The sequence below is a fragment of the Phoca vitulina genome, unplaced genomic scaffold (genome assembly GCF_004348235.1).
Source record: "Phoca vitulina isolate PV1807 unplaced genomic scaffold, GSC_HSeal_1.0 scaffold119, whole genome shotgun sequence".
Lineage (NCBI taxonomy): Eukaryota > Metazoa > Chordata > Mammalia > Carnivora > Phocidae > Phoca > Phoca vitulina.
Window position 1 is genome coordinate 907,096 of NW_022589822.1, and position 27,971 is coordinate 935,066.

The 27,971-nt window shown below is 46.6% G+C and overlaps 1 protein-coding gene across 2 annotated transcripts; it reads left to right on the plus strand.

Moving 5' to 3' along the window:
• The first annotated feature begins 69 nt into the window (after nt 1–69).
• On the plus strand, nt 70–27,950 carry MPP1 (membrane palmitoylated protein 1). 2 transcript variants are annotated; one of them, XM_032398752.1, is made up of 12 exons: nt 70–273; nt 12,882–13,025; nt 13,260–13,338; nt 14,215–14,300; nt 16,394–16,462; nt 19,022–19,218; nt 21,314–21,420; nt 22,409–22,489; nt 23,596–23,676; nt 25,414–25,616; nt 25,819–25,893; nt 27,290–27,950. In XM_032398752.1, exons 1-12 carry the CDS (start codon nt 172–174, stop codon nt 27,464–27,466), a joined length of 1,401 nt encoding a protein of 466 aa, XP_032254643.1. In that variant the 5' UTR covers nt 70–171; the 3' UTR covers nt 27,467–27,950. The 2 variants fall into 2 exon arrangements, with proteins under 2 accessions (XP_032254643.1, XP_032254644.1); XM_032398753.1 differs by lacking the exon at nt 22,409–22,489.
• The last annotated feature ends 21 nt before the right edge of the window (nt 27,951–27,971 follow it).

Below are 27,971 nucleotides of genomic sequence, written 5' to 3' on the forward strand. Positions count from 1 at the left end.
GGGCTCCGCCTCCGCCTCCGCCCGCCCAGCGCGCTGCCTGCGGGGTGGTGACGGGTCCGGCCGCGCCGCTCAGCCGCCTCCGCCGCCTCCGCCGCCCCGCAGGCCTCGCCGCTCGTCCTGGCGGCTGTGCGCGGCTCGCGGCTCGCGGCCCCGCGTCCAGGCTCCTGCGAGATGACGCTCAAGGCGAGCGAGGGCGAGGGCGGGGGCAGCATGCGCACGGCGCTCTCCGACCTCTACCTGGAGCACTTGCTGCAGAAGCGCGGCCGGCCCGAGGTGAGACGCCCGCCGTTCCCCGCGCGCGGGCTGAGGGGCCGGGACTCGGCGCCAGGCCGCGCCGCCCGCAGCGGGACCTGCCCGCTCCGTGGCCCGGCCGCGGGGGGCTGCCCTCGGGCTGGGGGCCGCGGCGGCTACCGGGGCTGCGTGGGGGGGCGTCAGGTGCGGTGGGTCCTTTCCCCCGGGAGCCCTCGGGGGTGGGAAGTGGGGGAGGCCGCGCGGCCCGGACGGGGCGCTTACTAGGGTCAAGGGAAACTTCTTCGTGGACGGGAGCCAGGCCAAGGCAAAGACTTGAAGGAACAGACCCCAGCAGAGTCGCTCTGCTTGCTTGGTGTCGACATGCGTGTGTTTGGGTCCGCAGAAACGGTGGTAAAGCTGACTCTGCCTCTAAAGCGCTCGCTCACCGTCCGTCTGCATCTGGGGAGGGCCCACCCAGATGGGGTGGCCTGTGTGTGTCCTCGGGTGGACAGGGTGCGCGGGTTCCAGAGGTGATTCCTGGGACGGGTGGCAGACAGCTGTTAAGCTCTCTCCTCAAGGATGCCCGGAGAGGACGTGGGGCATTTCCGTGTTCATCTCTCATAGTTCTGAGTGTGGGTTTCACCCAGCAGAATAAGGTTGTGTCTTACGCAGAGGTGCGGCCGCCAGAATGCTCACTCACTCCTCTGCAGGCTGAGGCTGGCTCCCACTTGGAGCCATCGCCCCGAATATAGGCCCAGCAGCCCCTCCAGGTAGCCTGGCCTTCCTCACGGGTTGGTGGTCAGGTACTACTAGTGAATGTCCACAGAGCGAGAGAGCGAGAGAGAGAGAGAGAGAGAGAGTGCGAGCCAAGCAGCAGCTGCACTGTCTACAGAAGTCCGTGTGAATCTCCTTCCTAGACTGCGGGATTTTTCAGGGCAGGGCTATTTCATGCTCACTGCTTTTATTTTAAATGCCTAATAAAGAGGTCCTCAGAAGTGTCTGTGAATTAATAAGCGACTGAAGAGGTGGACAGAAGAGATTTAGCATAACCTTCCACTTCCACAGATGAGGACACTGAAGATTCACAAGGTAAAGCAAACAGTAGAGCTCAAGGAAACAATTGATAAGCATCAGTACAGTGTTCACACCTGTGTGTTGTTTCCAGTCATGATCGCGATATTCTAGGCTTGAATGAGTGCCGGAATGAGCAGGTGGGGAACACAGTATTGTTATTCAGATGGCAAGACAGAATTGGAAGGTATGTAGTGGAATATGCACTAGGAGGGAATGAGGATCTAAAACAACCTGGCTCCCCATAGGCTTGGATTCTCTATAATCAGTTCACTTGGCTGCGCCTTAACTTTTTAATAAAATCTCTTTATTAAATTTCCTTTTGGCAGATTTACTGAGGTATAATTAGCATACATATAATTCATAAATTTATTTAGTCTGTTCAATAAGATTTCACAAATTCATACAGTCATGTAACCAGAAAGTTCCCTGGTGGTCCTTTTCACTCATTCCCCCCACCCCCGGAAACCTGGAAATCACCCTGGAAACAGAGCTGCATTTTGACACTATTTGACACTAGCATTTGGCCTTTTCAGGAGTGTCTTATAAGTGGAATCCAACTGTATGCAGTCTTTTCTATCAGGCTCCTTCCACTTAGCACACCCAGAGCCCCATATATAACTGAACGACCAGCCCTTGTGTAAACCTGTCTGCTCCTTAGGGACAGGCTTGAGACGCTGTGGGCCTTCTGGAAGAAAGGCCCTATCACTACAAGACTTACGTTGTAGTGCGCCCTCTGAGTCGGCAGTCCTCAATTACCGCACATGGTCTACTGGGTAGCCACTTTGTTTTGGTGTTCTTAAAGAATTTGAAGCAGGTGAAAGAAAACTTGCTAAATCCTTGAATGGAATAGCACCCAGATCGGCCACTGTGCGGACATCGGAGGGAAAATCTCCAGTGGTTCCTTGAGGTTCATCTTCCCTCTGGGACTCTTACCTTTGCTGCCAACACTAGGCTTTGCGTCTCACTTGCCGTGTACCCTTGGGCAAGCTTCTGGGCTCTCTGTGCCTTCGGTTTCTCTTCTCTGTCAAACGTTCCTGTTTGGGGAGTTGTGGGGATGGTTACGTGAGGTAATGCTTGTCAAACACTTCGAACTGCACTGGTCCGTCCAGCATCTCCCTCAGAGCCGCCTGTCCCGTAGCATCAGCACATCGTCCCCTACGGGCAAGAAGCAGGCAAACCTGCGACGGAGCTGTTGGCTTGGACGGAATCCAGAAAATGGTGAAGCTGAAGGCTTCTTTTAAGGGGAATTCTTTCTGTAAAAGTTCTGAAGACTCAAAACCCAAAGTTTCATTTCTATTTTTTTTTAAGATTTTATTTATTTATTTATTTGACAGAGAGAGATAGTACAAGCAGAGGGAGGGGGGGAAGCAGGCTCCCTGCAAAGCGGGGCTTTGTCCCAGGACGCTGGGATCGTGACCTGAGCCGAAGGCAGACGCTTCACCGACTGAGCCACCCAGGCGCCCCTCAAAGTTTCACTTCTGATTATAGTTCACATTTAATATTGAAAAAGGATGCCCCGCTTGGGTGGCTCAGTCTGTTAAGGGGTAAGCGTCTGCCTTGGACTCGGGTCATGATCCCTCCTCCTCCTTCAGCGAGGAGTCTGCTTCTCCCTCTGCCCCTCCCACCACTCATGCTCTCTCTCTCAGATAAATAAGTAAATTTTTTAAAAAAAGAAAATAATTTCACAATAGATTGGAACTGTAACCTGTCTCCCGTATTTAAGTATATTTCTTTTCTTGGAGAAGCTCATAAGCTATCTCTGGCCTTGTTCTTTACGGCAGTGCTCACTAGTGCACATACAATGGGTTGAGGAATTCCTCTTGCATTCTGCTCAAAACAGCACTTTGCCCATGTAGTAAATCCCTCAACGTTCACTGACAAATAAGTCAGGCCCCAGGTAAGCTTCCCCTAAGATCTGTCTGTTGATCCGTAGGCAGTCAGATGCGTTACCCCATGCTGGTAGTCGTCCATTCTGACCAGTCTGTTGATTGCCTACTACATGCAGGCCTGGTTCTGGAGCTGAGAAGTCCAGAAGGGAGGACACAGAGGCAGGTGTAGAGTGCTGTAAAGCTGTCAGACCTTCAGTCCTGCTGAATCGAGGATGTCGTCGGTGAATGGTGCTCCAGGCCGGGGCTACTGCTTGTGCGAAACCATTGAGGTTCTTGCCAGAGTGTGACACCCTGAGTGTGATCATTTTTTGTTGTGAAAAGTAATACACCCCCCCCCCCTCAGTTGTGACAATCAAAAAATGTCTTGAGACGCTGTCAAATTTTCCCCGGGGCAAGGGAGCCAGAACCAGTAGACATTTCGTGGATGCAGAAATTTCACCCCTAAGCAGTGAATTGCTCAAACCTTTCAGTGTTGCTAAAACTGGAGGACCCTGAGTATGGAGTGTAGGAAGGCAAGAGTAAATGCAGCTCCAAACTTGTCTGCGGGGCAAGGGAAGTGACCCCGAGGGCAGGGAAAACAGGAAGAAAAACTCTGAATTAGGGAACCAGAAGTTTCTTTTTTTTTATCTTTTTTTTTTTTTTAAGATTTTATTTATTTATTTGACAGAGAGAGACACAGTGAGAGAGGGAACACAAGCAGGGGGAGTGGGAGAGGGAGAAGCAGGCTTCCCGCCAAGCAGGGATCCCGATGCGGGGCTCGATCCCAGGACCCTGGGATCATGACCTGAGCCGAAGGCAGATGCTTCACTGACTGAGCCACCCAGGCGCCCTGGGAACCAGAAGTTTCTTTTCTGATGCTTCACTTTTTCCTTTTCCTTCATATCAAGAAATATACATGCATACATACATATGTAGGTTTTGGCTCAAAAGTCACCTTCCCTACGAGGGAAGAAGCCTTTGCCTCTGTACCTAGTACACTGGGTAGATAAAGTGCATTGGAAAAGGATCTTTAGAGACTTGACCTTTGGATTGATTGATGTATGTGTTCTCAAATGGATTTAGTGCCTGAGAAACAGTGCACCTAGTTAATGTATGATTTTAAGATAGTTCTCGCCAGAAACTTCGGATCCTAGGCTTTCCTCTCCCCAGCTCTTGTCATTTGTGGTAAAAGTGCTAATCTCTTTCTAATAATACCTTAGAGTACTCTTGGTTTTCTCAGTTTCTCTTTTTTCCCCAAAGTGGAGTAGATCTTGCCCAGGCTGATGTGGGGCTGCTCCCACAGTCTGCCATCTGGGGATGGCTTGGCTTCTTGGCCTGGCCTTCTCCTAAGTCTCCGCGTGGAAACAGTTGGCCAAGAGCCTAACAGTAGGCTGAACAAATGTTTGTTCTTGCCTGCATTCGCTGTCACTCATTCTTAATGCGATTGTTTGGATGAAAAAGCCAGCTTTAGTTGCGCTGTTTTATTCACCCGCACCCCCGCCCACCCCGCCCCCCAGCCCCGCCAAGTTTGTTTTCATCTCTTTTTAAGTCCCAGCTTCCTTTGAACCCTGCGGCAGATGTTTCCTCCCAGTCCAGCAGTTCCGGTAGTTAACAGCCAAAAGGCTGCAGACCAAAGGCTGGAGGTGTGTGGGGGGGGTTGCTCCCCAGTTTCTGCAGCCGGTGAGCTGAGGGGTGAGCAGTCACCCCTACCCAGAGCCACTCTCCCCGCCCACCGGGAGATGAGGGCGGCGAGCTTTCAGTTGGAAGCAAACTCTGGGGCGTTTGCCTTTATTACTTGTTCAGCATTGCTTCGTGTCACTTGGCAGTCACGTGGCAGTAATGACTCAGGAAACAGCAGCACGTGCCTCGCGAGTCATTCATGTCATCAGTGAATGTGGAGCAAGCTCCTGGTGTGGGTGCCCATGTGGGACTTACGTTCCAGCTCAAGGAGACAAAGCGAACAGAAGAAACAATCAAATCTGTATCTCTCAGCTGTGGAAACAAGACAAGTTAGGGCAGATCAGGGGGCCAGGACAGGTGTCTGGTACGCAGTAGGTCAAAAGATGGGCAAGTTAAGTATCCCGAGTGGAAGGCCAACAACACCTTCCCCTTCCTCCTAGGTTCAGTGTGGGCCACTTATGTAGCTTGAAGACTGGGATGCGACTTCATGGGGCAAAACTTGTGTCTGGATCCCAGTGCTTGTCTTGGCCTCCCACTGAAGAACAGACCGCTCTTTCGTCTGCCCCTAGGACTTCCTGTCGTCTTCCTCTTTGTTCCCCTGCAGGTGCCACCCTCTTCATCAATCAGAAAGCCTGTGTGAAGCTCCATTTGCTGGTTTTGAAGAAAGCTGAAAACCGTGTTTTGTGTCCTTTGAGTGCTTGCACTCTAAGACAACCTTAAACTTGATGGAGGCTATCTTTTCCATTTATCATTTACGTTGCATGAATGAATGAATGAATGAATGACTTCCCCTTATAGTAATGAGCTGCCAGAGGGCAGACAGCATGACTTAACTATGTGAAGATGTCCTGCGCTTCATGTGGTCACAGACCCACAGACTGAATTAAGGAATCACCTTTCGTGTGTGTACACAGACATCCAGTGGAAGTGGATGTCTCTATAGCCTTGTCCCCACAGGTGTCTGTGGTGAGGAGATACAGGGGCTGCTCGGAGGTGAGATTGAAGAGTAGTCTAGGGAAGTTTCACTGAAGACATACAGGAAGACAGGGTTGCTCAAGGACAAATTTGCAGTGGAGAACATTGTGGTTTGATTTTAGAAGCCTTACTGTTACACGTCGGTTCTTTAGTTAGCACATTGAAGACTTCCGTTTATCTTAGTCATCGTTCGCAACTTCTGGGTGAGTGTAATAGTGACTCTTAGTCATCGCAAAGAGCAGCTTGATGGGTAAGCACATTTGAAAGACCAACCTTTGGGATAGCAGCTCTTGAACTTTTCTGACTGGAATGTGTTCTGCCTCTGGTAAGCTTTGCTGAGTCCTTAATTTAAAGGCTGACATGTTAAAAACAATCTTTGCAATAAAGCTGAATAAGAAGAATATGAGGTAAGTGTGCCGGTTTATCTGCCTGTTCTAGGTACACTATCATGTAGGCTTCTTCCCATTTCAAAGGTCAGTTTGTATTCTGTGGACTAAGACTTTCTAATCTGTCACTGTTTAGAACAGTATGCAGGTTCCCACTGAGTCTGGAAACACAGGTGAATCATCATAAACACTTTATTGACAGTACGTTACAGCACATGATAAAATAATATGAGCCATGTTTCCTGACTTTATGGCCCCCTGTGGTTAGCAACGCACATAAATGGTAGTTGCTGATAAGCCTATAGAACGCACTCCTGAGTTGAGTTTTCAGCTTTTCCGGCCCCACAATTAGTAGTGGTAAGAAATTCATAAATGAGGCTCAAGGAGAGTCCTGGGTTTTATTTCATACTCTGAGGCCAGAAATTTGACACTTGAGCTCATCATTTTTTTGCAGCCATCACAGACAGTGGTCCTTGAATTCCTCGTTCTATAACACATGCGGATGGTAAAAACATCCCGATAGCACAGATGGTGAATTTGAGAAGAGGAAGTCTTCCTTCCAACGTGACATTCTTTTTCCTCTGGTTTTCTTGAGTCTACTCGCTTGAAATATGTAACGTCATGCCCTGTTGCGGGGGGATCCGTGGCAGTAGCTACTTCGCTTTGAAGAGTGTTAACCACATGGTCCCAGGTCACCGTGGGCCATACTTTGAAGAACACTGTGTGTCGTGGCCTCTTACTTTCCTGAAAACCGATCCTGTACACCGCATAGCTCTCAAGGATGTCTTGTCGGTAGCCATTCTTTGGTACCAATCTCTCTTGGTTATAGTTGTTGGGTTGCAAACAAGTGCTACTTGCCGGCCATTTTGCTAGTTATTTTGTGCAAATAAGTTCAATTCTGTCTACTAGGAGTTCAATAATAGTACAGTATCAGAACCATGGAATCGACATTGGTACAAAGAGTGAGTGTAGTTCTGTGCCATTTTGTCATGTGTGCATGTGTATGACCGCCACGCCAGTCAAGGTACAGTCACGTGTCTCCTTGGCGACCACTACTCTGTTCTCCCTTTCTATAATTTTGTGATCTCAAAAAGGTGATGTAAATGGACTCATAATATGCAGCCTCTTGAGATTGACTTTTTTCACTCATCAGAATGCCTTTGAGATCCATCCCAAGTTGTTGTGTATATTAATAGTTCCCTTTTTATTGCTGAGAAGTGACTTCATCTGTTCAGCTGATCACCAATAACTTTATAGCCATTCTGGTTGTTTCCAAGCTTTAGCTATTGGGAATAAAGTTGTTATGAACCTCCACATAGAAGTTTTGTGTGAACATTTCTCTCAGGGTGCTGTTGCTGGGCTGTAAGATACTTGTTGTTCTTTAAAAGATTTTATTTACTTCTTTGTCAGAGAGAAGGAGAGAGCGAGAGAGAGAGAGAACACAAACAGAGGGAGGGGAAGGGCAGAGGGAGAAGCAGGCTCCTGGTGGAGCAGAGAGGCGGCTTCTCCCTCTGCCTTTGCCTGTCTGTCTCTCATGAATAAATAAAATCGTAGAAAGTACCTAACTCTCTTCCCAAATGGCCATGCCGTTTTACATTCCCACCAGGAAGGATGAGAGATTCAGTTTCTTCGCATCCTCACCTGCATTTAGTGTTCTCATTGCTTTTATCTTCGCTATTATGATAGGCATGTGGTGGGATCTCATTGTGGTTATAGTTTGCATTTCTCCCTGATGGCCATCCTTCCTTCCTTATCCTCTTCAGTGATACCTGGTCCGGTCTTTTGCCCATTTTTTAAAAAGATTTATTTATACATTTGAGAGAGAGTGAGCGGGCGTATGCGAGTTGGGTTGGGCAGAGGGAGAGAGAGAATCCCAAGCAGGCTCCACCTCCAGCTCGGAACCCTATGTGGGCTGATCCCAGGACCCCGAAATTATGACCTGAGCCAAAATCAAGAGCCCAATGCCCAACCCACTGAGCCACCCACAGGATCCCGGTCTTTTGCCCATTTTTTAATTAGATGGTTTTTATTTTTTTTAAGTTTTTATTTAAATTCCAATTAGTTAACATACAGTGTAATATTAGTTTCAGGTATACAGTGTAGTGATTGAACACTTCCATACATCACCTGGTGCCCATCACCTTCATCCCCTTCACCTAGTTCACCCATCCCCCACCCACTTCCCCTGGGGGAACCATCAGTGCGTTCTCTATAGCTTTTCTTTTCTTCAAGTTTTCTATTTAAATTCCAGTTAACATACAGTGTACTGTTAGTTTCAGGTATAGAATTAGATGGTTTTTAGTGTTGAGCACTGAGCATTCTTTTTTCTTATTTTTTAAGATTGTATTTATTTATTTGAGAGAGTGAGAGAGAGCGTGCGCACAAGCAGGGGGAGAGGGAGAGGGAGAAGCAGGCTTCCCGCCGAGCAGGGAGCCCCATGCGGCGCTCGATCCCGGGACCCTGGGATCATGACCTGAGCTGAAGGCAGATGCTTCACCAACTGAGCCAACCAGGCGTCCTGAGCATTCTTTATATATTCTAGATTCTAGTCTTTTGTTGGGTGTTTGGTTTGTAAATGTTTCCTCTCATTCTGTAGTTTGTCTTTTCATCCTCCTCACACAGGCTTTCACTGAGCAGAAGTTTTTAATTTTTAAGAGGTCCAAATTATCAACTTTTCCTCTTACGGATCCTGCATTTGGTGTCGGGTATAAGAACTCATTGTCTAGCCCTAAATCCCGATGACTGTCTGCTATGTTGTTTTTCTAAAAAGTGTTAAGAGTTTTACACTTTACATGTAGGTCCGTGACCCATTGTAAAGGTGTGAGGTTTAGGTCGGTGGAGTTTTGCTGTAGCGCCATTTATTGAAACGACTACCCTTCCTCCATCGAACTGTTTTTACACCTTTGTCAAAATCACCTGGGCGTATCTGTGTGGGTCTATCTCTGGGTTCTCTATTCTGTCTATACCACACAGTCTTTATTACTTGCAACTATATAAGTCGTGCAGGTGTGTAGACTGATTCCTCGTACTTTCTTCCTTTTCAGAATTTTTCAGCTATTCAAGGGCGTGTGCCTTTTATAACATACATGGTTTTTTTTTAAAAGTCATCCAGAGGTACGTTTAACGTAGCCCAGATGGATCAGGTGCATGAAGCCAGTTGTGTGTAAGAAAAATAACATCTATTTATCCGGACCCGCCCCCGCCCGGACCCTGAGGCTGAACCCAGAAGGGCTATAGCACGTTAAATAACATCTCAGGTACAGGGGAATCAGCAGGAGTAGGAAGTGAGCTGGAGAGCACGTGGCCACCTGCAGGGCACAGCCACCCTCAGCCATGTGAGCAGTGCCAGGTCTTCTGAAATTTCTAAAGAGAGCTTAGAATCTTCTGGGTTTTACTAAATTAAAGTATGTGGTCAAAATAAAACAGACTCGTGAGCTATCCATTTACAATTTCTGCTTTAAATTATACCATTATTCACGTATCATCCCACTCACTGTAGAGAATACGTCTTGCCTCCCCACTTTGTAAGGTGACCACCAGATCAGTGGCCCCTTCCCTTCATTTCCTTTCTCCTGTCAACTTCTGTCATGGTGTTGACATATACAATGTGTTCTTCAACTATGACTGCTTCATGACTTGTTTATAGGTAGATTCTGAAAAGGGGAAGTCAGTAAATGGTTTTTATATTATTATAACTGACTGCCGACCCAACAGCTTTATCCCATTTCTCCGTGATTTTTTTTTTTTAAGATTTTATTTATTTATTTGAGAGAGAAAGCGTGACAGAGAGAAAGAGCACGAGCGGGGGGAGCAGCAGAGGGAGAAGCAGGCTTCCCGCGGAGCAGGGAGCCCGATGCGGGGCTCGATCCCAGGACCCTGGGATCATGGCCTGAGCCGAAGGCAGACATTTAACTGACTGAGCCACCCACTTCTCCCTGATCTTGTTTGGGATGGCAGGATGCCCAACTCAGTTCTTATTTTCTGAGCTCCTTTGGCAGCCCGGGACAGCCGCGCTGTGCAGCTCTGGCTGAGGAGACATGAATAGATGTCCACTGGCCTGGTCCTCCTTCCTGCCTTGAAAGTGGAGCGTTTGGGGAGCTATTTTCACCTCAAGCCTCATTTCTTTCGTTTTCTGTGCAGGGACTCCTGAGCCCCAGCCCGTTGTGGTCTGCTGGACGGCACGGTCTTCCATGGCTGATTCTACTATGAGCAGGTTCCCGGCTCTGCTGTCCCAACTCTGCTCGATCTATGACCATTTCCCTAGCTCCTTTCCATCTTCTAGAAAGTTATTAATATCTGGCATCCCTGAAGACTTCCTCGTGTTTTCTGTTTTTGTGGGTTTCTGTTTCCCTTCCCTCTTTCCCCCTTTCATTTACACAGGCTGCCAACTTGAACCTGAATCACAGTCACTTAGGACAAATTTTATCTTGCCAGAATAGAAAGCATTGTGCTTTGTAGCACTTTTGGGAATAATAGGTTTTCATTTGCCTGTATGGAAATTAATTAAAAATGAAGGGATGCGTGAAATTTTGAATGCTGCCCATTTTCTTCAGCAGTGTCTAAGTGTCTGTTACTGTCCTCGTTTTGCCAGTGAGGATCCTAAAGCACAGAGAGATCAAGAAAGTTGCCCAAAGTTACCCAGCCGTAGTTAAAAGAGTCAGGGACTCAAACCCAGTGGGTGTATGGTTCTTTGAAAAGGTTTGCTATGTCAGGACACCCCCAAACAGATGCAATGGTAACTGTATTATTAGACCATTTCCTGTAGAGTGCCTTGAAGTTATATGAAGTTCTGTACTCCCAGGCACCCCAAGTCTATTTTCTAAATACAATACAATTCTATTTTCATAGCAAATTCTATAGGACTCATGTGACATATATGTCATGTGAGTTTTTTTAAGCTTTAGTTGCTCTACAAGGCCCTTCCTCTTCCTCAGCACTTCCCTCTTCTGAGGCCACCCGGTAACTAACACTCCTTCAAACCTCACCAGCTTCTCAGAGTTTCTAATGACCTCTTAGAAAGGATTAAGTAAATTAAAATTTAAATCATTTTATTTTATTTCATAAGGCACACCCCCTATCTTATGAGATGCACGTCTGTCCACAGGCCTCTACCCTGTGATCTTCTAGTACTTTCCCCTCTAGGCCCTTGGCCACTGGCTGGGAAGAAGTGAATGAATGAATGAATGAATCACACCCAGCTGGCCATATTGCTTTTGATTTACTATTTTATCTGGGGTGGGTGGGGGACACATTCAGAGGTTTCCACTTGACTTTCCCCACTGTGATAGCTCTTACCGCAAGCTCTGGGCTACTTCAACATTACCGGACTAGAAAAATGAGGAAGAAGCAACAAAGGAGACTGAGAGGGAGCCCTTCAGGAGCAGAGACTGATCCATGTTGCGGTCTAGCAGCCCAGTGACTCTCTTGGTGTGTGGTATCCAGTTTACTCGTCATACTGTTGACGGACTTTTGACGTCCTTCCAGGTTTGGGCTTTTAAGAAAACTGTTGGGCTGAGAAGGATACAACACCACTTCCATGGGATTCCTACCAAAAATGTACAGCCTCAGCCTAATTGTGAGAAAACATTGGACAAACCCCAGTTGAGAGTCTACAAAACAGCAGGCCTGTCCTCTTAAAAATGTCAAAGTCATGAAAGACAAAGAAAGGCTGAGGAGCTTTTCTAAATTAAGGGAGGCTAAAGAGATGTGAAAACTGAATGCAGTGCATGATCCTGGATCCTGGTCTGGGAAAGAATATATATCTAGCTCTAAAGGACATTATTGGGATACTCGATAAAATTTGAAGAGAAACTGAGGACCAGATACAGTATTGTATGAATGCTAAATTTTCGTTTTTGAGAAAGTTTTTGTTCTCAGAAAACACACGGAAGCATTTATGGGTTAAGGAGCATGAGGTCTTCAGATTATGTTCGAATCATTCCAAAAATTAAATTTTATAGTATTTTCTTTTACAAAATAGTGCTGCAATGACATCACTATCCACATCTTTTGCGGCACGTGGCACGTGGCCGTGCATCCCTGGGGAAGGGCTCGGATGTGGTGGATGCTGTCTCTGCACTTTATGTTCTGTTACACTGCTCTGTTGTCTGTCCTCCTGCCCGTGCCACCGTGAGTGCCAGTTGTCTGGTTTTGCCATCATCAAGGTTGGGAGAAAGGTCACAGTGCAGATAGCATCTTGGGGTGGTGGGGGGGGTGCCACTTGGGTTCAGTGGTATTATTGTTATCATCATAGGCCAGGGGCTAATCCTAAATGCCTAATTCTCTTCCTGTTTGTAGCAAAGACATAATTTGTGAGAGGCTAATGCTAACCTGAATCATCTTTACGCAGAGCATCAAGATGCTTGAATGAATCCCACCCTGGATCTTGGCTGTAGACTGTGAGTGTGCGTGTGTGCGCACGTGCGTGTGCGTGTGCGCACCATACGAGTACGTGGCCCCTAACCAGAAACCCTTGGTGCAGCACCCTGGATATCAAACCCATTAATATTTCTGCAGCAAACTGGATAAACATGTCTATTAAGTTGGATAATAACGTTTACAAATAGCCTCACATCAGAGTCTTTTAGATTTTAGAACTGCGGTTACAGACTGACGGCAGGCCTCTGCTGCCTCCCTTATTCATTGCTTTGTTGTTTTGACCTGACAGGCTGTGTCACACCAGGTGAATGCCGTGACCGAGGACATGTACACCAATGGTTCTGCTGCCCCAGGTAGCCCTACCCAGGCCAAAGGGCAGGAGGTACGGAAGGTGCGACTCATACAGTTCGAGAAGGTCACAGAAGAGCCCATGGTAATCCCTTATCATATTCTAACCTCCTGCTTACTCCTGACCCCTTGAGTCCCTGGCTCTCATCCCTCCCTCAGGTCTCTCCTTCCGGCAGCTTTGACGCCCATTCTAGTTGAGTACCACCGAGGTACAGATGAAAAATCTTTCTCCTAAGAAATCACCTTAAATTATCCTAAAGATGATAACCTCAGAAAGAGCTGAAAATACAGCTGACTGTGCCATTTGTCTTCATTGCAGGGAATCACTCTGAAGCTGAATGAAAAGCAGTCCTGTACGGTGGCAAGGATTCTTCATGGTGGCATGATTCATAGACAAGGTACTCTGGGGGGCGCCTAGGTTGTGTTTCACTCAGGGATTAATCATTTACTTCCTATTCAGTGGTGAGGGTCAGGAAGCTTACAATCTTAAACCCAGGAGCATTTGTGTGTATATGGCAAGAGATTTTCTGGGGCTTAATAACTGGCTCTTTGTATGAATTGCCCAGTGCCACCATCTCTCCCTCTGAGCGTTCTTACACACCTATTTATACCAATATTTTTCCAGTTAATATTTGAGCAATTAGATATATGCAACCCACTGCATTAGACTTTGAATATGTTACAGTGAAGGAAACAGACCATCTCTACTTCCTGGAGCTAACAATTAAACTGAGCAAATACACATTAAACAAATAATTACAGGTAACTGTTGTATCTTCTTAATGTGAAGGTGCCGTCAATTTTCAGATGCATCCTTTAGTAAGAGCTGTTTGTGGCGGGAGTTGGGGTGAGAGAACAGTAAAATATGACATGTTTTTAGTAGCTGATGATAACCTGTATTTGCCCACCTGATTCATTCCATGCTGTGAGCCCTACCCTTTTATGTTTAGTTGGGACTTTTTTTTGTATCTAGGGTAGCACAAATATTTGTAACTACTTTTCACATAGAATCTAACCATTGATTAACTGTACCATTAGGTGGCATTTGTGGGTTTATCTAAACAACAAAGAAACATTACACTTGCTGTGGATGTGGTGCTTTTATTCTGCTTGGTCAACGAAACTGTCAAGTGCTGGCCTTGGTACATTCCCTTCTCCCGTGGAATATGAACATGCTCTAGGTCATGCTTTCTTTTCTGTGGTGTCTTGATTTCTATTGACAGCTCTTGTTTTAATGTTTATTCTTTGTGGACTGATTTTTCATTTTGTGCTAGGCTCCCTTCACGTCGGGGATGAGATCCTAGAAATCAATGGCACAAATGTGACTAATCACTCAGTAGATCAGCTGCAGAAGGCGATGGTGGGTATTTTCCATGCCATTATCTTTGTGAAGTGTGGATGCACATTGGTGTCAGTGTATGTCATTTTTCTGTCAAGTCTTTATACCTCATTGAGGGGACTCTTACCACTGCTAATCTTTATTCTGTGCAAGCAATGACAGTTCTCTATTTTCATCTAGCAAATTTCTAAAATAAGGCGAATAACCCAGAGTATCTATCTAGAAAGAACATTGGACTGGGTGTCAGAAAGCGTTGGTCTTTAATGGCAGCTCTGAAACCCTGCTCTACTTCATTCTAGCCATGATTTTGAACAGGTGAATTAATTTCTCTAAGTCATCTGTAAAATGAAGATAGGAATCCCTATTCGTAGATTTGTTATGAAGAGTGGATGGGATATTATAAATGAAAAGTTGAGGGGCGCCCCGTGGGCTCAGAAGAGCATGTGACACTTGATCTCAGGGTTGTGAGTTTGAGCCCCACGTTGGGCATAGAGCTTACTTTAAAAAAAAAAAATGAAAAAACCCCACATGGGGCAGTTGGCCAGAATGTGGCTTTTCACTTGAGACAGAGATAAGGAGACTGAACCTTGGAGAGTTTTGAAACTTGCCCATGGTCACATGGCTGTTAAACGACAGACCTAGGATTTGCTTTAATCAAAAGTCCTCGTGGGGTGCCTGGCTGGCTCAGTGGGTGGAGCATGTGACTCTTTATATCAGGGTTGTGAGTTCAAGCCCCACTTTGGGTGTGCAGATTACTTAAAAATAAAATCTTTAAAAAAAAAAAAAAAAGCCCTTGGGAGGTGCCTGGCTGACTCAGTCTGAAAAGCATGCAACTCTTAATCTTGGGGTAGTGAGTTCAAGCCCCACGTTGGGTGTAGAGTGTATCTAAACAAACAAACAAACAAACAAAAACAAAAAACAAAGCCCCCGCTGGACTTCTGCTTCTGGCTAAATGAAGTAACAGGGACCAGATTTACCCTGCCTTTTGAAACAACCAAAATCCAAACATCTGTGTACCTAATGAAAGAGCTTCAAAATACTTGAAGCAAAAACTGGTAGAACTGCAAGGAGAAAAAGACAAATCCACAATTATAGTCCAAGATTTCAATCTCTCTCTCAATAATCAACAGAACAAGTAGCGAGAAAATCAGTGAGGATATAGAAGCTGCAAAGAACCCTACAATGCTACTGTCATAAGAGGAGGAACAGGTAGAAGAGTCTTAAAAGACATATCAACCAGTTACAGGGTATGGACTTCATTTCCCCAAGGTGGAATTGCTGGATCCTATGATAGTTCTATTTTTAATTCTTAAAAAAGATTTTATTTATTTATTTGACAGAGAGAGACAAGCAGGGGAAGCAGAAGGCTCCCCGCTGAGCAGGGAGACCCATGTAGGCTGATCCCAGGACCCTGGGATCATGACCTGAGCCGAAGGCAGGTGCCCAACCAAATGAGCAGGGTAATCTCTTTATTCTAAGAGGAAAATGGGCAAAGCAAATGAAGAGATAATTCAGGTGTCCCATTCTCCCTCTGCCCGTCACCCTGCTCATGCGCACTCTCTCTTTGGCAAATAAATAAATAAAATCTTTAAAAAAAAAAATAAAGGATGTCTATTGCAGCAGATGATAGTGAAAAAAAATTGGCAACAGTCGACATGCCCAGTAATGAGGAGTATGGTAGAACATGAATAACATGTTCTATAGAGTATAATCCCATTTTTGTTAAAAGCAAACAAAAATACATATGAATATGGATATATGTGTAAATATTTGGAAATGTTTTCTTTCGTGTCGAGAAAGGTATGGGTATATGTGTGCCAGGGTTCCTTTAGGTTCATCTGGAGACCTTTTAGGGTTGAGTGTGGGGAGGAGGGAAAATTATTAGCTTTTTCTTCATTATTCTTTGTGCATCTCCATGTTGTTACACTGGTTTATGGGGCACATGAGACTTTGATATCGAAGGAGGAATTGTCCTAAAAATTTCAAAGTGTGCAGTAAAGATGGGTGTTGGAAAAAAAAAAAAACACTTTTTGGGGACTTTGAGAGGGGAAATAAGACTTTATGAAACCCCAGATCCATCTATTATATATCCATTATAATTTCTTTTTTAATAGAAAGAAACCAAAGGAATGATCTCATTAAAAGTAATTCCCAACCAGCAAAATCGTCTTCCTGCACTACAGGTAGGTGACACCATTTTCTCTGTTGTGTTCTTTGATATTCAATTGAAATGACATGATTTTAGTTTTAAGTTCTCAGTATATCACGAGTGTAGCTGCCTGGTGCTCTCTGAACTAAATCAACATCCATTACAAACAGGCAGTCCTTCTTTCTTTTCTTTTTTTTATTATTTATTTATTCATGAGAGACAGAGAGAGAGAGAGAGAGAAAGGCAGAGGAAGAAGCAGGCTCCCAAGGAGCAAGGAGCCCCATGCGGGACTCGATCCCAGGACCCTGGGATCATGACCTGAGCCGAAGGCAGACGCTTAACCATCTGAGCCACCCAGGCGCCCCAGGCAGTCCTTCTTTCTGAGTTGCTTGTTTGTAACCGATGTGAAAGGAAAGGGTAATCTCTTTATTCTAAGAGGAAAATGGGCAAAGCAAATGAAGAGATAATTCACAGGAGGAAAAATACAACTGGACATCGAACATATGAAAAAATAGCCAATTTTACCAGTCATCAAAGAAACAAAATAAAATGTGTGCAGTATCATTTTTTCACCAGCAAATTGGCAATTATTTTTTTAAGATTTTATTTATTTGAGAGAGAGAGAGCACAAGTTGGGGGGTAGGGGCTGAGGGAGGAGCAGAGGGAGAAGCAGACTCCCTGCTGAGCAGGGGGCATGACGCAGGGCTCGATCCCGGGACCCTGGGATCATGATCTGAGCTGAAGGCAGACGCTTAACTGACTGAGCCACCCAGGTGCCCTGCAAATTGGCAAATATTTTTTAAAACAATAATAGCCCAGTGATTAATAGTAGCCAATAATAATAGCCAAAGGGAAGAAAGAGTCTTAAGAGCACTTACTCAAAATTCACTGAGACTCTACCTTGTACACATCACTTCGCTAGAAACTGGAGGTGATATAAAGAGAAATGGGTCCATTCCCAGTCCACAGACAGCTCATCATCGGTACAGGAGAGAAAGTGTTTGGATAGGGCCTTGGCAGGTGAATGTATGCAAAAGTTTCTAGCGCAGGTCGTTTATGTTATTGTGGCAAAATTTTCTTTTTAAGCAAACTTTTTAAATTGAAGTTTGGGTATATGTGGGTGTATGTATATATTACAAAATACACAAATCATAAGTATAAAACTAGAATGATTTTCACAAACTGAACATACCCATTTGACCAGCACCCAGCTCCAGAGGCAGAACATGGCTAAGAACCCCTGTACCTGTTTCCAGTTACCATAACCCTAACTTCTAACATCAGAGACAGGTGTTGCCCCTTTTTGAAATTGATGTAAATTGAATCATACACCATGAATTCTTTTATTTCTCATTTCGTTCACTCAGTATTATGTCTGTGCTGTTGCATAGCTGATTCCTTCTTGTTCATTTGCCCAGTTGCCCCAGACCCTCACCAGTACTTTTTCTTCATTTTGGCCGTTGTGGTTTTGATTTGCGTTTCTCTGATGACTAATTAGAGTAAGCGCCTTTTTTTTTTAATGTTTTTCTCCATTTGGATGCCCTCCTTTATGAAGTACCCATTCAAGGCATTTTCTTACTGATTTGTAGGAGCTCTCTATGTATTCTGGATAAGCATCTTGTCCTGTGTCCGTATGAGACTAGCCTTAGTTTTTCAAATTACGTTTGGAAAACTTTGCCATCAAAGCCAGTGGGGCCTGTGTGCATGTGTGTTTGGGAGCAGGGGAGGACGGTGTTCCGTAACGGCTTTCAGTACTTTCTTGCGGAGATATGAGTGCTCATATTTTCAATTTCTTGTGTCGCTTTTGGGAAATTGTGTTTCGTAAGGGATTTGTCAAGTGTATTCATGTGAAGTTGTTCACCATATCTTCTTAGAACCTTTTAAACAGGGGCGCCTGGGTGGCTCAGTCGTTAAGCATCTGCCTTCGGCTCAGGTCATGTTCCCAGGATCCTGGGATCAAGCCCCACATCGGGTTCCCCGCTCCGCAGGAAGCCTGCTTCTCCCTCTCCCACTCCCCCTGCTTGTGTTCCCTCTCTCGCTCTCTCTCTCAAATAAATAAATAAAATCTTAAAAAAAAAAGAACCTTTTAAACATTTCTAGGATGTCTACCTATCTTCTACACATTGATTTTTATAGTTGGCCTGGCAATGTATTCAGCAAATGACCATATTTAACTAATTCCTCATTCTTGGAAAATTAGCTTGATTCCAATATTTCTGTCTTGTAAATAATGCTGTGGGGAACATACTTTTCCAGACATCGTAAGTGACAACTTGTGCAAAGAAGGGGATCGTGGAGACAAGGGGTATCCACATTTTAAGACCTTTGGCACATTCATATTGTTTAGTTAACATACCGTGAAAAGATTTCCCAAGGAAACATGCCTTTCCGATAGTAGCTCCTTTGTTCTCCAAGACAGACCGACAATCAGCCCCAGTAACCACTAACATGTTGGAGGGATCAGGTCCAGCCCCAGTTTCAGTCACTTCTCCCTGCTGTTCATTCAATCCTGAGCCTATTTACTTATAGCAGAACTTTCAACCTGAATGTGCTGGTGTCGGCATCTCTCAGTTCCCTTTGCCTTATTTTGCAGATGTTCATGAGAGCACAGTTTGACTATGATCCCAAAAAGGACCATCTGATCCCTTGCAAGGAGGCGGGACTGAAGTTTGTTACTGGGGACATCATCAAGATAATCAACAAAGATGACAGTAACTGGTGGCAGGGGCGGGTAGAAGGTTCCTCCAAGGAGTCAGCAGGCTTGATCCCTTCTCCTGAGCTGCAGGAATGGTGAGCCACTTTTGTATGGGTGAAATTCGCCAGTGCGAGGGACCCGTGCTTGCCACACACACATGATTGCTTAGCTCCAAAAACCTGTCGCCTCATGTGTAGTTTCTGTTTCTCGACCGAGCCAACCTGCAGCCTTACCTGCATCATGGCTGAGGGGGCAACAGTGAGCCGATGGGCTAGGCTCGGAAGCCATTACAGGTAAAGGAGCCCGCGTGAAGAGCTCTTCATTTGTCTGTGGGCCTCTGTTTCCTCAAATGCTTTCCCTTTGGTTACAGAGCAAGGGACAGCACGGGGACCGGAGCCCTCCCTGGTCTCCTGCCTCCCAGGCTAGTGCTTCTGAGACTCGCAGAAAACAGTCAAATGTGAAATGTGTGTCCTTGAATGCAAAATCCCAGCACGTAGAAAAAAATAAATCCGGCCCGAGTCGGATTGCTCACTTAGTGCTGGGACAGTACCCGGCCCTGGGAGTGCCGGACCTCCCCCTGCAAAAGAAATCCAGTGTAAAGACACCGTACAGCCTTAAGGGAGGGGGTCCTTTTAGATTTAAGCCTGAATTCTGGTTGACCTCATCTTTGGGGATGACACAGTGGGAGTTATAAACGTGGCACCAAACCACAGGAAGTGCCATATAGAAATAAACTCTTACAATTAGAGGAACAAATGAGGGGCATCCAGCCAGCTCGGTCAGTAGAGCACATGACTCTTGGTCTCAGGGTTGTGAGTTCGAGCCCCACGTTGGGGGTAGAGATGACTTAAAAATAAAATCTTAAAACAAATTTGGCATTAGAGCAGCAAATGAAATATAGCGCCAGCCCTGCATGATAATGGTGACAGACCCAGGTTAACACGTGAAGAACATTGCGGGACTGGGGGCACACGGCTGAGGAAGACCCAGCAGCACGGCGGCATTCACACGGGGCTGCCACTTAATGAGGTGCGCAGTCAGTGTAGCGGGTTGCCACAAGGATTTCTTTTGAACGAGGACATCAGGTAGAAGTACTGGAATATATTTCATGTATCTAAGAGAAGGTATTGTTTTGTGAAGCTGCAGTTTTAGTTGTATATGTGATGTGTTTGTTTTAGTTATAGATCGAAGGTGCATAGTACGCGGCTGCATTGTGTAGTAGCTTTCCTATACTGAAGTAGGGTCATAAAGGTTCAAAAACCGATGAACCAGAGTGTGGGTTGGGTGCGGAGTCGGCTGAGGTTCACGCGTGTGGAGGCAGCAGACAACGCCCGGCGCCCCCCGCGGCCTGGGAGGCCTCCGCAGACATCGTGTGCAGCTCCCACGCTGGCTGCGAGCAGGAGGCTCAGAGAGACTAACACAGTGATGGCTTCTCAGGGCGCAGGTGCCTCCCTTGCCTTTCTGGAGAGTTCTTATGTGGGCCTCCAAATACCTGGCATTGGAAAGGTGTCCAGGCGGAAGTGACAGCCCCCTCCCCCCCGCCTGCCATCACATCCTCCCCTCAGTGCAGCCTGACCATTCCAGCCGGGCTTCTTCCACTTGTTTCTGTGTGTGCCCGTTGGCTCCTCCATACCAGTCCAAACCCTGCTCATCACAGACCCAGAGCTCACAGAGAAGGGGGTGGGGGTGGGAGAGCGGGAGGGAGAGAGGGCAGCTGAGGGGGTCCTGGCAGAGACACAGAGAGCAAGAGACTGAGGGGGGAATATGAGAGAGACACAGAGATTGGAGAGAGAATGAGAGATCCACACAGAGGCTGCGAGAGAGACACACACACAGAGAGATGGGGGAAGTAGGGAGGGAGAGAGGGACGGGCTGAGAGACCAAGGAGGGGCCTCAGAGTGAGAGTGAGGACTGAGAGGGGTGAGGATGAGAGGGTCAAGGACAGCACAAAGTTTTTAGCAGATTGGTCTGGAAGTTGTCTTTTTTTTTTTTTCAAGATTTTATTATTAACTGATCTCTACACCTAACGTGGGGCTTGAACTTACAGCCCTGAGGTCAAGAGTCGCGGGCTCTACCGACTGAAGCAGCCGCGTGTCCCTGGTCTGGAGGTTTGGTGGAGAAGGGGAAGGGTGACCCTGGGGCTTTTACGCTGAGGTTGCCCTGACATTCTGGGTCGTCTTTTCCTGCCAGGCGAGTGGCTAGTGTGGCTCAGTCTGCTCCAAGCGAAGCCCCCAGCTGCAGTCCGTTTGGGAAGAAGAAGAAATACAAAGACAAGTACCTGGCCAAGCACAGCTCAAGTAAGCTTCCTGGGCTTCCTCTCTGCCGGCTCCTGGCAGCTAAAGGGAGATGCTGTCGTGCATGGTGGACCACACGTTACACAGGAAGCATGCCATGTCTTCTGGTTTTCTTTTATTACAACATTCATCTTCCCAGTACATGTGAAGGAAAGCTAGTGGTCTGCTCACACCCGCTCATTATCCTCACTCCTCAGGTAACCAGCCGAACAGCCTTCCAGACCTTTCTCAGTGTGTCAGTGCCATCAGCATGACCAGCTCATGGTCTGAGCAACCCCAGAAAACAGCATGTTTTCCTGAGAACTAATTTTGGTTTTGTTTTTTACCTACTGTGGTAGGTAATATAATATACTAAAATGATAAATGGATTCAAGCAGACTGTAGGTAACAGTTGAATAATCTCCCATTCAGCTCACCCTCCCCAGGGGGGACTGGAGTGCAGGGCAGCGTGATGTTACTGAAACTATGGAGAAGAGAGAGGAAAAAGGAGAATATGGGGTCCAGAAAATTAGAAAGAATGTGAGTCCAAGGAATTCACTGAAAGAGTCACGATGAGTTCAGATGGAGGAGGCTGGGAAAAGCAAGAAATAGACCCAAAGGAAAGGCATCCATGGTCCAGAAGTGGTGTACTCGGACGCCCTGTCCATCATTCCGTCACTGGCGACTGTGGTCGTGCCGGACAGTGTCCCAGCCCCCATCATCCTCTGGTAAGGTTAGATGAAGTTTGGTTGGCTGAAAAGAGCGGTGGGGCAGTTAAGGGTCTCACTGCTTCCATCCCAGCCCCTGTAGCCTTTCGTCTACCAGAGTTCGTCTTCTGAAACCAAAATACGATCACGTCACTTCAGTGACTCCAGGCCCAAGTCCTTTCTCCCCAGCCTCAGCTGCCTTCACGCCAGGCTGACAGGACTTTGGGCTCTTTCCCGCCTCACCACCTGGACCACGTTCTTCCCAGCTGTGGAAATGAACATGGCTTGGTTTTCTTTGTCCCTAGTTTTTGACCAGTTGGATGTTGTTTCCTATGAGGAAGTTGTTCGGCTCCCTGCATTCAAGAGGAAGACCCTGGTGCTGATCGGTAACTTCTTGGTGCCCGCCCCCCTCCCCATGTTGCTTTGCTAGTTAGAGTACAGCTCCCTCCTTACGGTCCTGCCCGCAGCAAATGATCCCCCCTCCCCCCCCCGCCCCCAAAAAAAAAAAAAAAAAAAAAAAAGGCAGTGAGGACAGTCTCTGGGGTTCTCTGAATCCTTACAGGTGTTCCATCTGGATTTACCTTACAAATGCAACTAAACCTTCCAAGTTTTTCAGCAACTAGTTACTTTAGGTGGGCAGCTCACCACCCTGTCTTTAGAGTTAAAACATTAGTTGCTTAGAGGAAATTATTAGGGTTCCGGAGAAATTTCCAGTAAAAACACTGCTTTAAATTCAATTCCACTGGGACGCCTGGGTGGCTCAGTGGGTGAAGCATCTGCCTTCAGCTGAGGTCATGATCCCAGGGTCCTGGAATCGAGCCTCGCATCGGGCTCCCTGCTCCGCAGGAAGCCTGCTTCTTTCTCTCCCTCTGCCCCTCCCCCTGCTTGTGCTCTCTCTTTCTCTGTCAAAAAAATAAAATCTTTAAAAAAAATCAGTTCCATAAAATCTTTTAAAAAATGATTAAAAAAGCGGGGGACACCTGGGTGACTCAGTCGGTTAAGCGTCTGCCTTTGGCTCAGGTCGTGATCCCAGGGTCCTGGGATCAAGCCCCGCATCGGGCTCCCTGCTCAGCGGGAAGCCTGCTTCTCCCTCTCCCACTCCCCCTGCTTGTGTTCCCTCTCTCGCTGTGTCTCTGTCAAATAAATAAAATCTTAAAAAATATATATATTGAAAAAATAAATCAGTTCCATTAATTTTGGAGAGCTCAGTAAAGCAAATCTCTTTAGAAGAGAAATAGAAAACCCACGTGTCAGCTGGCTCCTCTTTGGAAACAACAGTTATGTTCTGAGTCCTGACCCTTAGCCCTTGGAGCCTTGTCTCCCAGTGGGGGCCTTGGCCACTCCCTGACCCCAGTCTGGAAGCCACACCTGCTCACTCACTCTCACCCACGTCCCATTTCTAAACCTATCCCCACCTTTGTCTTTGGGGAAAGAAATGGAAGCCTTCATGAGAATAATAGCAACCTGGTTTCTGTCTTTTCTCCCTCCCCAGGAGCCAGTGGGGTGGGTCGCAGCCACATTAAGAATGCCCTACTCAGCCAGAACCCGGACAAGTTCGCATACCCTGCCCCATGTAAGTACCTCGGCGGTCCTTGGAGGACAGGTGGGAGCACCACTCTGAGATACCAAAGTGGTCTTTTCTATGTGTGACTTTATTTGAAATGTTTGATTATAAAAACAAAACACAATTTGGAAAGATGCAAATGTGTACATATAATCGCTCCAGCTAACTATGTTGTATGCCTGCGTAACAGAAGCAGTTGAAAATACTTTTATCCTGCTTTAAATAAGCAAGCAAGTAATATTATTGAAAACATATATGACCGGGGCGCCTGGCTGGCTCAGTTGGTGGAGCGTACAACTCCTGATCTCTGGGTTGGGGATTCAAGCCCTACACTGGGTGGAGATGTTACTTACAAATAAAATCTTTAAAAAATTATTTTTTCATCTTTATATTATAAATATTTTCTCATGTGCCTAAATCTCAGTCCGTTGAGTGGCTATACTGTAATTTCCTTAGCTATCCACTATTGCTTGACATCTAGGCTGCCTCTAATTTTCCTGAAATGTCTTCTGAATCAAAGCAGCGCTCAGGAAAGGCACAGTCTCGGCAGTAGGATTCTTCTCAATAGAACAATCAGGCCAGTGGCCAGGTAGGGAATCAGATGACTGCATTCCCAGAAGTGAATCTGCATAGTATGATTGTGTATATTCCCAGGAAGAGATCCTGCTTATCAGAGTAGAAAACTGGATTCTGAATCTGGTATTAGTATTTTTTTACTCCTTGCTTCTACATTTTGCCTTTAGGGATAAGTGACACCTAACTAGGGGCAGAAAGCAGATGGCCCTGGGTTGAGGAATGAGTGGGGAAGTTCGAAAGTAGAAATAGCCACTAAAGAAGAGTTGTTGTTTTGTAAGATGGGAAGAGAGAGAGGCATGTGCAGTTGTGGACTGAGAGACAAGCAGAGGATGCACAAGACAAGGGGATAGGGGGCTCGATAAACATGGGATGCAGGAGAGGTCCACTGGGGAGGAGTGTGAGGGGTTATGTTTCAAGCTGTGATTTCTGGAGCACGATTTATTTATTTATTTATTTATTTATTTATTATTATTATTATTATTTATTGGAGCACGTTTTAGAGGACAGTTTATATGAATGATAGTAAATGTTGTGACTTAAGAATATTCCAACATTTAACAAAATGAGTTTAAACCAAACCAGAGTACTCTTCTAAGCTATAAAAAGGAAATTTTACATACGCTTTCAAGAAATCCAAACCATAGCCCATAGATCTGTTTAAAAACTATAATCGGGGGCGCCTAGGTGGCTCAGTCAGTTGGGCATCTGCCTTCGGCTCGGGTCATGATCCCAGGGTCCTGGGATGGAGCTCTGTCAGCTTCCTTGCTCATAGGGGAGCCTGCTTCTCCCTCCCTCTGCCTGCCGCTCCCCCTGCTTGTGCTCTAACAAATCAAATCTCTAAAATATATATATAATCAGCTGTCATTTCTCCAATTCTGAGCTCTAATTCCTGGGGTTGGTGATTTAAGAGATGTAACTTCATATAGGGAAAGGGATAGGAATTTTCTACGTTGGGCTTTGCCTCTTGAAAGTTAAACACATTCTGGATGGACAGGGCATTTCCTGCTCTGCATCATCTATTGTCAGCCCTTCGGGACCCTGTGGGAGAAACCCCCCTATTAAACTCTCTGCACCAAAGGCAGCTGGGATTTACATACAGATACCATGGGCCAAGCCCCTAGGAGATGGTGAGGACCCCCAGTTTGGTCAGGGATTTGGGTTCTTGTGCAGATACAACACGGCCACCCAAGAAGAATGAGGAAGACGGGAAGGAGTACCACTTCATCTCCACCGAAGAGATGACCAGGAACATCTCTGCCAATGAATTCCTGGAGTTTGGCAGCTACCAGGGCAATATGTTTGGCACCAAATTTGAAACCGTGCACCAGATTCATGAGCAGGACAAGATTGCCATCCTTGACATTGAGCCCCAGGTGGGTAGGCCTGACAAGGCAGGCATGGATGAGGTTTGGTTCACGTAGTTTCACTGGGGTCACCTAAAACCACAATAGTTGTACCAGAAGTGATGGAAATGATACTGGGCTTGGTGATGCTCAAAGATATGTATTAGAAGGAAGCCATCATGATAGCTAACTCTGGTTCTCTCCTTCCTTCCTCCCCTTCCTCTTTCTCTAGACCCTGAAGATTGTCCGCACGGCCGAACTGTCACCTTTCATTGTGTTCATCGCACCTACTGACCAGGGCGCTCAGGTGGGAAGGACGGGGTTACACAGGGTGGGTGGAGGTTCATTCTCCAGGTTTGCCCGGACTGGGACATCAGTCCAGAGCTCAGCTTGTGCCCATATCTCCCATGAGCCTCCTGGCTACTGCTATCCTTCTTCCTGCGAGGCCAACAAGCCAAAGGGCATGGGCACATTTGATTTACTCAGCAGACATTTATTAAACCACTAGGTAGGCCAGCACCCATGCTAGGTAACGGGGACAAAATAAATCAGACAGTCATAGTTCCAGAAGTGCTTGGGGTCCAGTGGCAGAGAGGGGCAATTTGGCAGATCCTGACACTGCTGCGACGTGGGCTCAAGTGGGAAGGACAGAGGTGGCACTGAACCCACCACACCCACCGCCAGGGGTGTGGTGTGGCTGTGGGGAGAGGCGAAGAGCTAGGGGACCAGGGATACACTGAAAAGCCGCTCCCTGCTCACCACCCGAGTTCCTGCACCTGCTTTCACCAAATGCGACAGAGAAGTTGCCGCGCGGCCTCCACTGCGCACACCGGCGGGGCTGTTTCCCTCCCACCGTCACAGACACCGCCGCACTCCGTGGCCTGTGCACGTGGCGTCTCACGTATGTGCAGCTCGATCTGTACGAGAAACTCCAGGCAGGACTGCCAGGTCCCAGGATGCTTGCGGTGGGAATGGAGAGTTCCCTGGGAGATTGCTTGTTAGCCAAAGTTTCATTTGTTGACCAATCTACTAGAAAAATGTAGTCTCGCTGTACTTTTCTTACTGTTAAGTGGCTGCGTGTTTTATCTTTTCTGCAAACTGCCTGGTCCTGTCCTTAGCTTATTTTTCTCTTGGGTTATTGGCCTTTTTCTTACTGCTTTCTAGGAGCTCTGTATTCGGGTAATTAGCCCTTTGTGACATCAGTTGTAAACATCTTTTTCCCAGTTTGGCATGTCTTTTGGCACTTATTGTTGTGCAAACATTTTTACTTTTATGGAGTAATCAGTCTTTTCATAGCCACTTGTTTGGGATTCTAGAAAGAGGCCTGGGATTGTAAGTCACCCTCAGCTGTGGTGGTGGTGGTGGTGGTGGTTGGTGGTGGTGGTTGGTGGTGGCGGCTGCGGCAGTGGGGAGAAGCTGCTCACGTCCACGCCACAGCGACGGAGCTCTTGGCCTCCCGAGCTCTGATGATTTATCATCAGGGTTAGTTTGAGATCCTCCAGAATTGCGGTGCTCGAGTGTCTCTCTACGCCCTACTCTATTAAACATTCTCAAGGAAGGTCTTCAGGGCTGGAGTCTTTAAGCAGGTGACTCTGAGCCAGGCAGTGGTCACCACAACCAGGGTGCACTTAAAACCCATCACTGACCTCTTGGGCTGCCGTGCTGTGGGGCCTGCTTCATCCACGCTTCTCTTTTCTTTGCAGACGGAAGCCCTGCAGCAGCTGCAAAAGGACTCCGAAGCCATCCGCAGCCAGTACGCACACTACTTTGACCTCTCACTGGTCAATAATGGCATTGACGAAACCCTTAAGAAACTGCAAGAAGCCTTTGACCAGGCGTGCAGTTCTCCACAGTGGGTGCCTGTCTCCTGGGTTTACTAAGCTTGCAGAAGAAGGGCAGCTACTCTATGCCCTTCTCTAGCAGTTTGAATTCCATTCTCCTTGCTTTAAGACAAACAGGGACACTCCACCTAGTTTGTCAGCTTCCAGTGCTCTGCATCTATCCTAATTAGGCCAGTGGGTGTCAGTCTTGTTCAAGTTCCTTGGCTGGGCTCCGATTTTCCTGATCGATGGAGCCCCACTGATCAGGGTTTCAGAAGGATCTCTGGAAATCTGAGGCCCAAAGTACTATCAAAATGCAACTGCTAATCAAAGATGGTGCACACAGAGAGGAAAAGGCAATGGCCCTTGTTCTTTAAAGCCCGTGCTCCTTCACCTTTAATTACACTAGGCATCTCATGTGTCTTTGAAGCTATTTGTAACCTCAACTTTCTAAAATGCCAAAATGAAGCGGCTGTGCAATAGAATGATGTCTGCTCTAGGGAAACCCTCAAAAGCAATAAAAACGTTGCTGTGTTCAAATGCCGATACCTTGTAAGTCTCTGGG

Bases quoted from the DNA above. Each gene is read 5' to 3' on its own strand.
- MPP1 (XM_032398752.1), top strand. From the start codon at position 172: ATGACGCTCAAGGCGAGCGAGGGCGAGGGCGGGGGCAGCATGCGCACG. The intron at 13,026-13,259 runs GTAATCCCTTAT...TCTTCATTGCAG, and splicing joins AGGTCACAGAAGAGCCCATG to GGAATCACTCTGAAGCTGAA. The intron at 16,463-19,021 runs GTAGGTGACACC...CTTATTTTGCAG, and splicing joins ATCGTCTTCCTGCACTACAG to ATGTTCATGAGAGCACAGTT.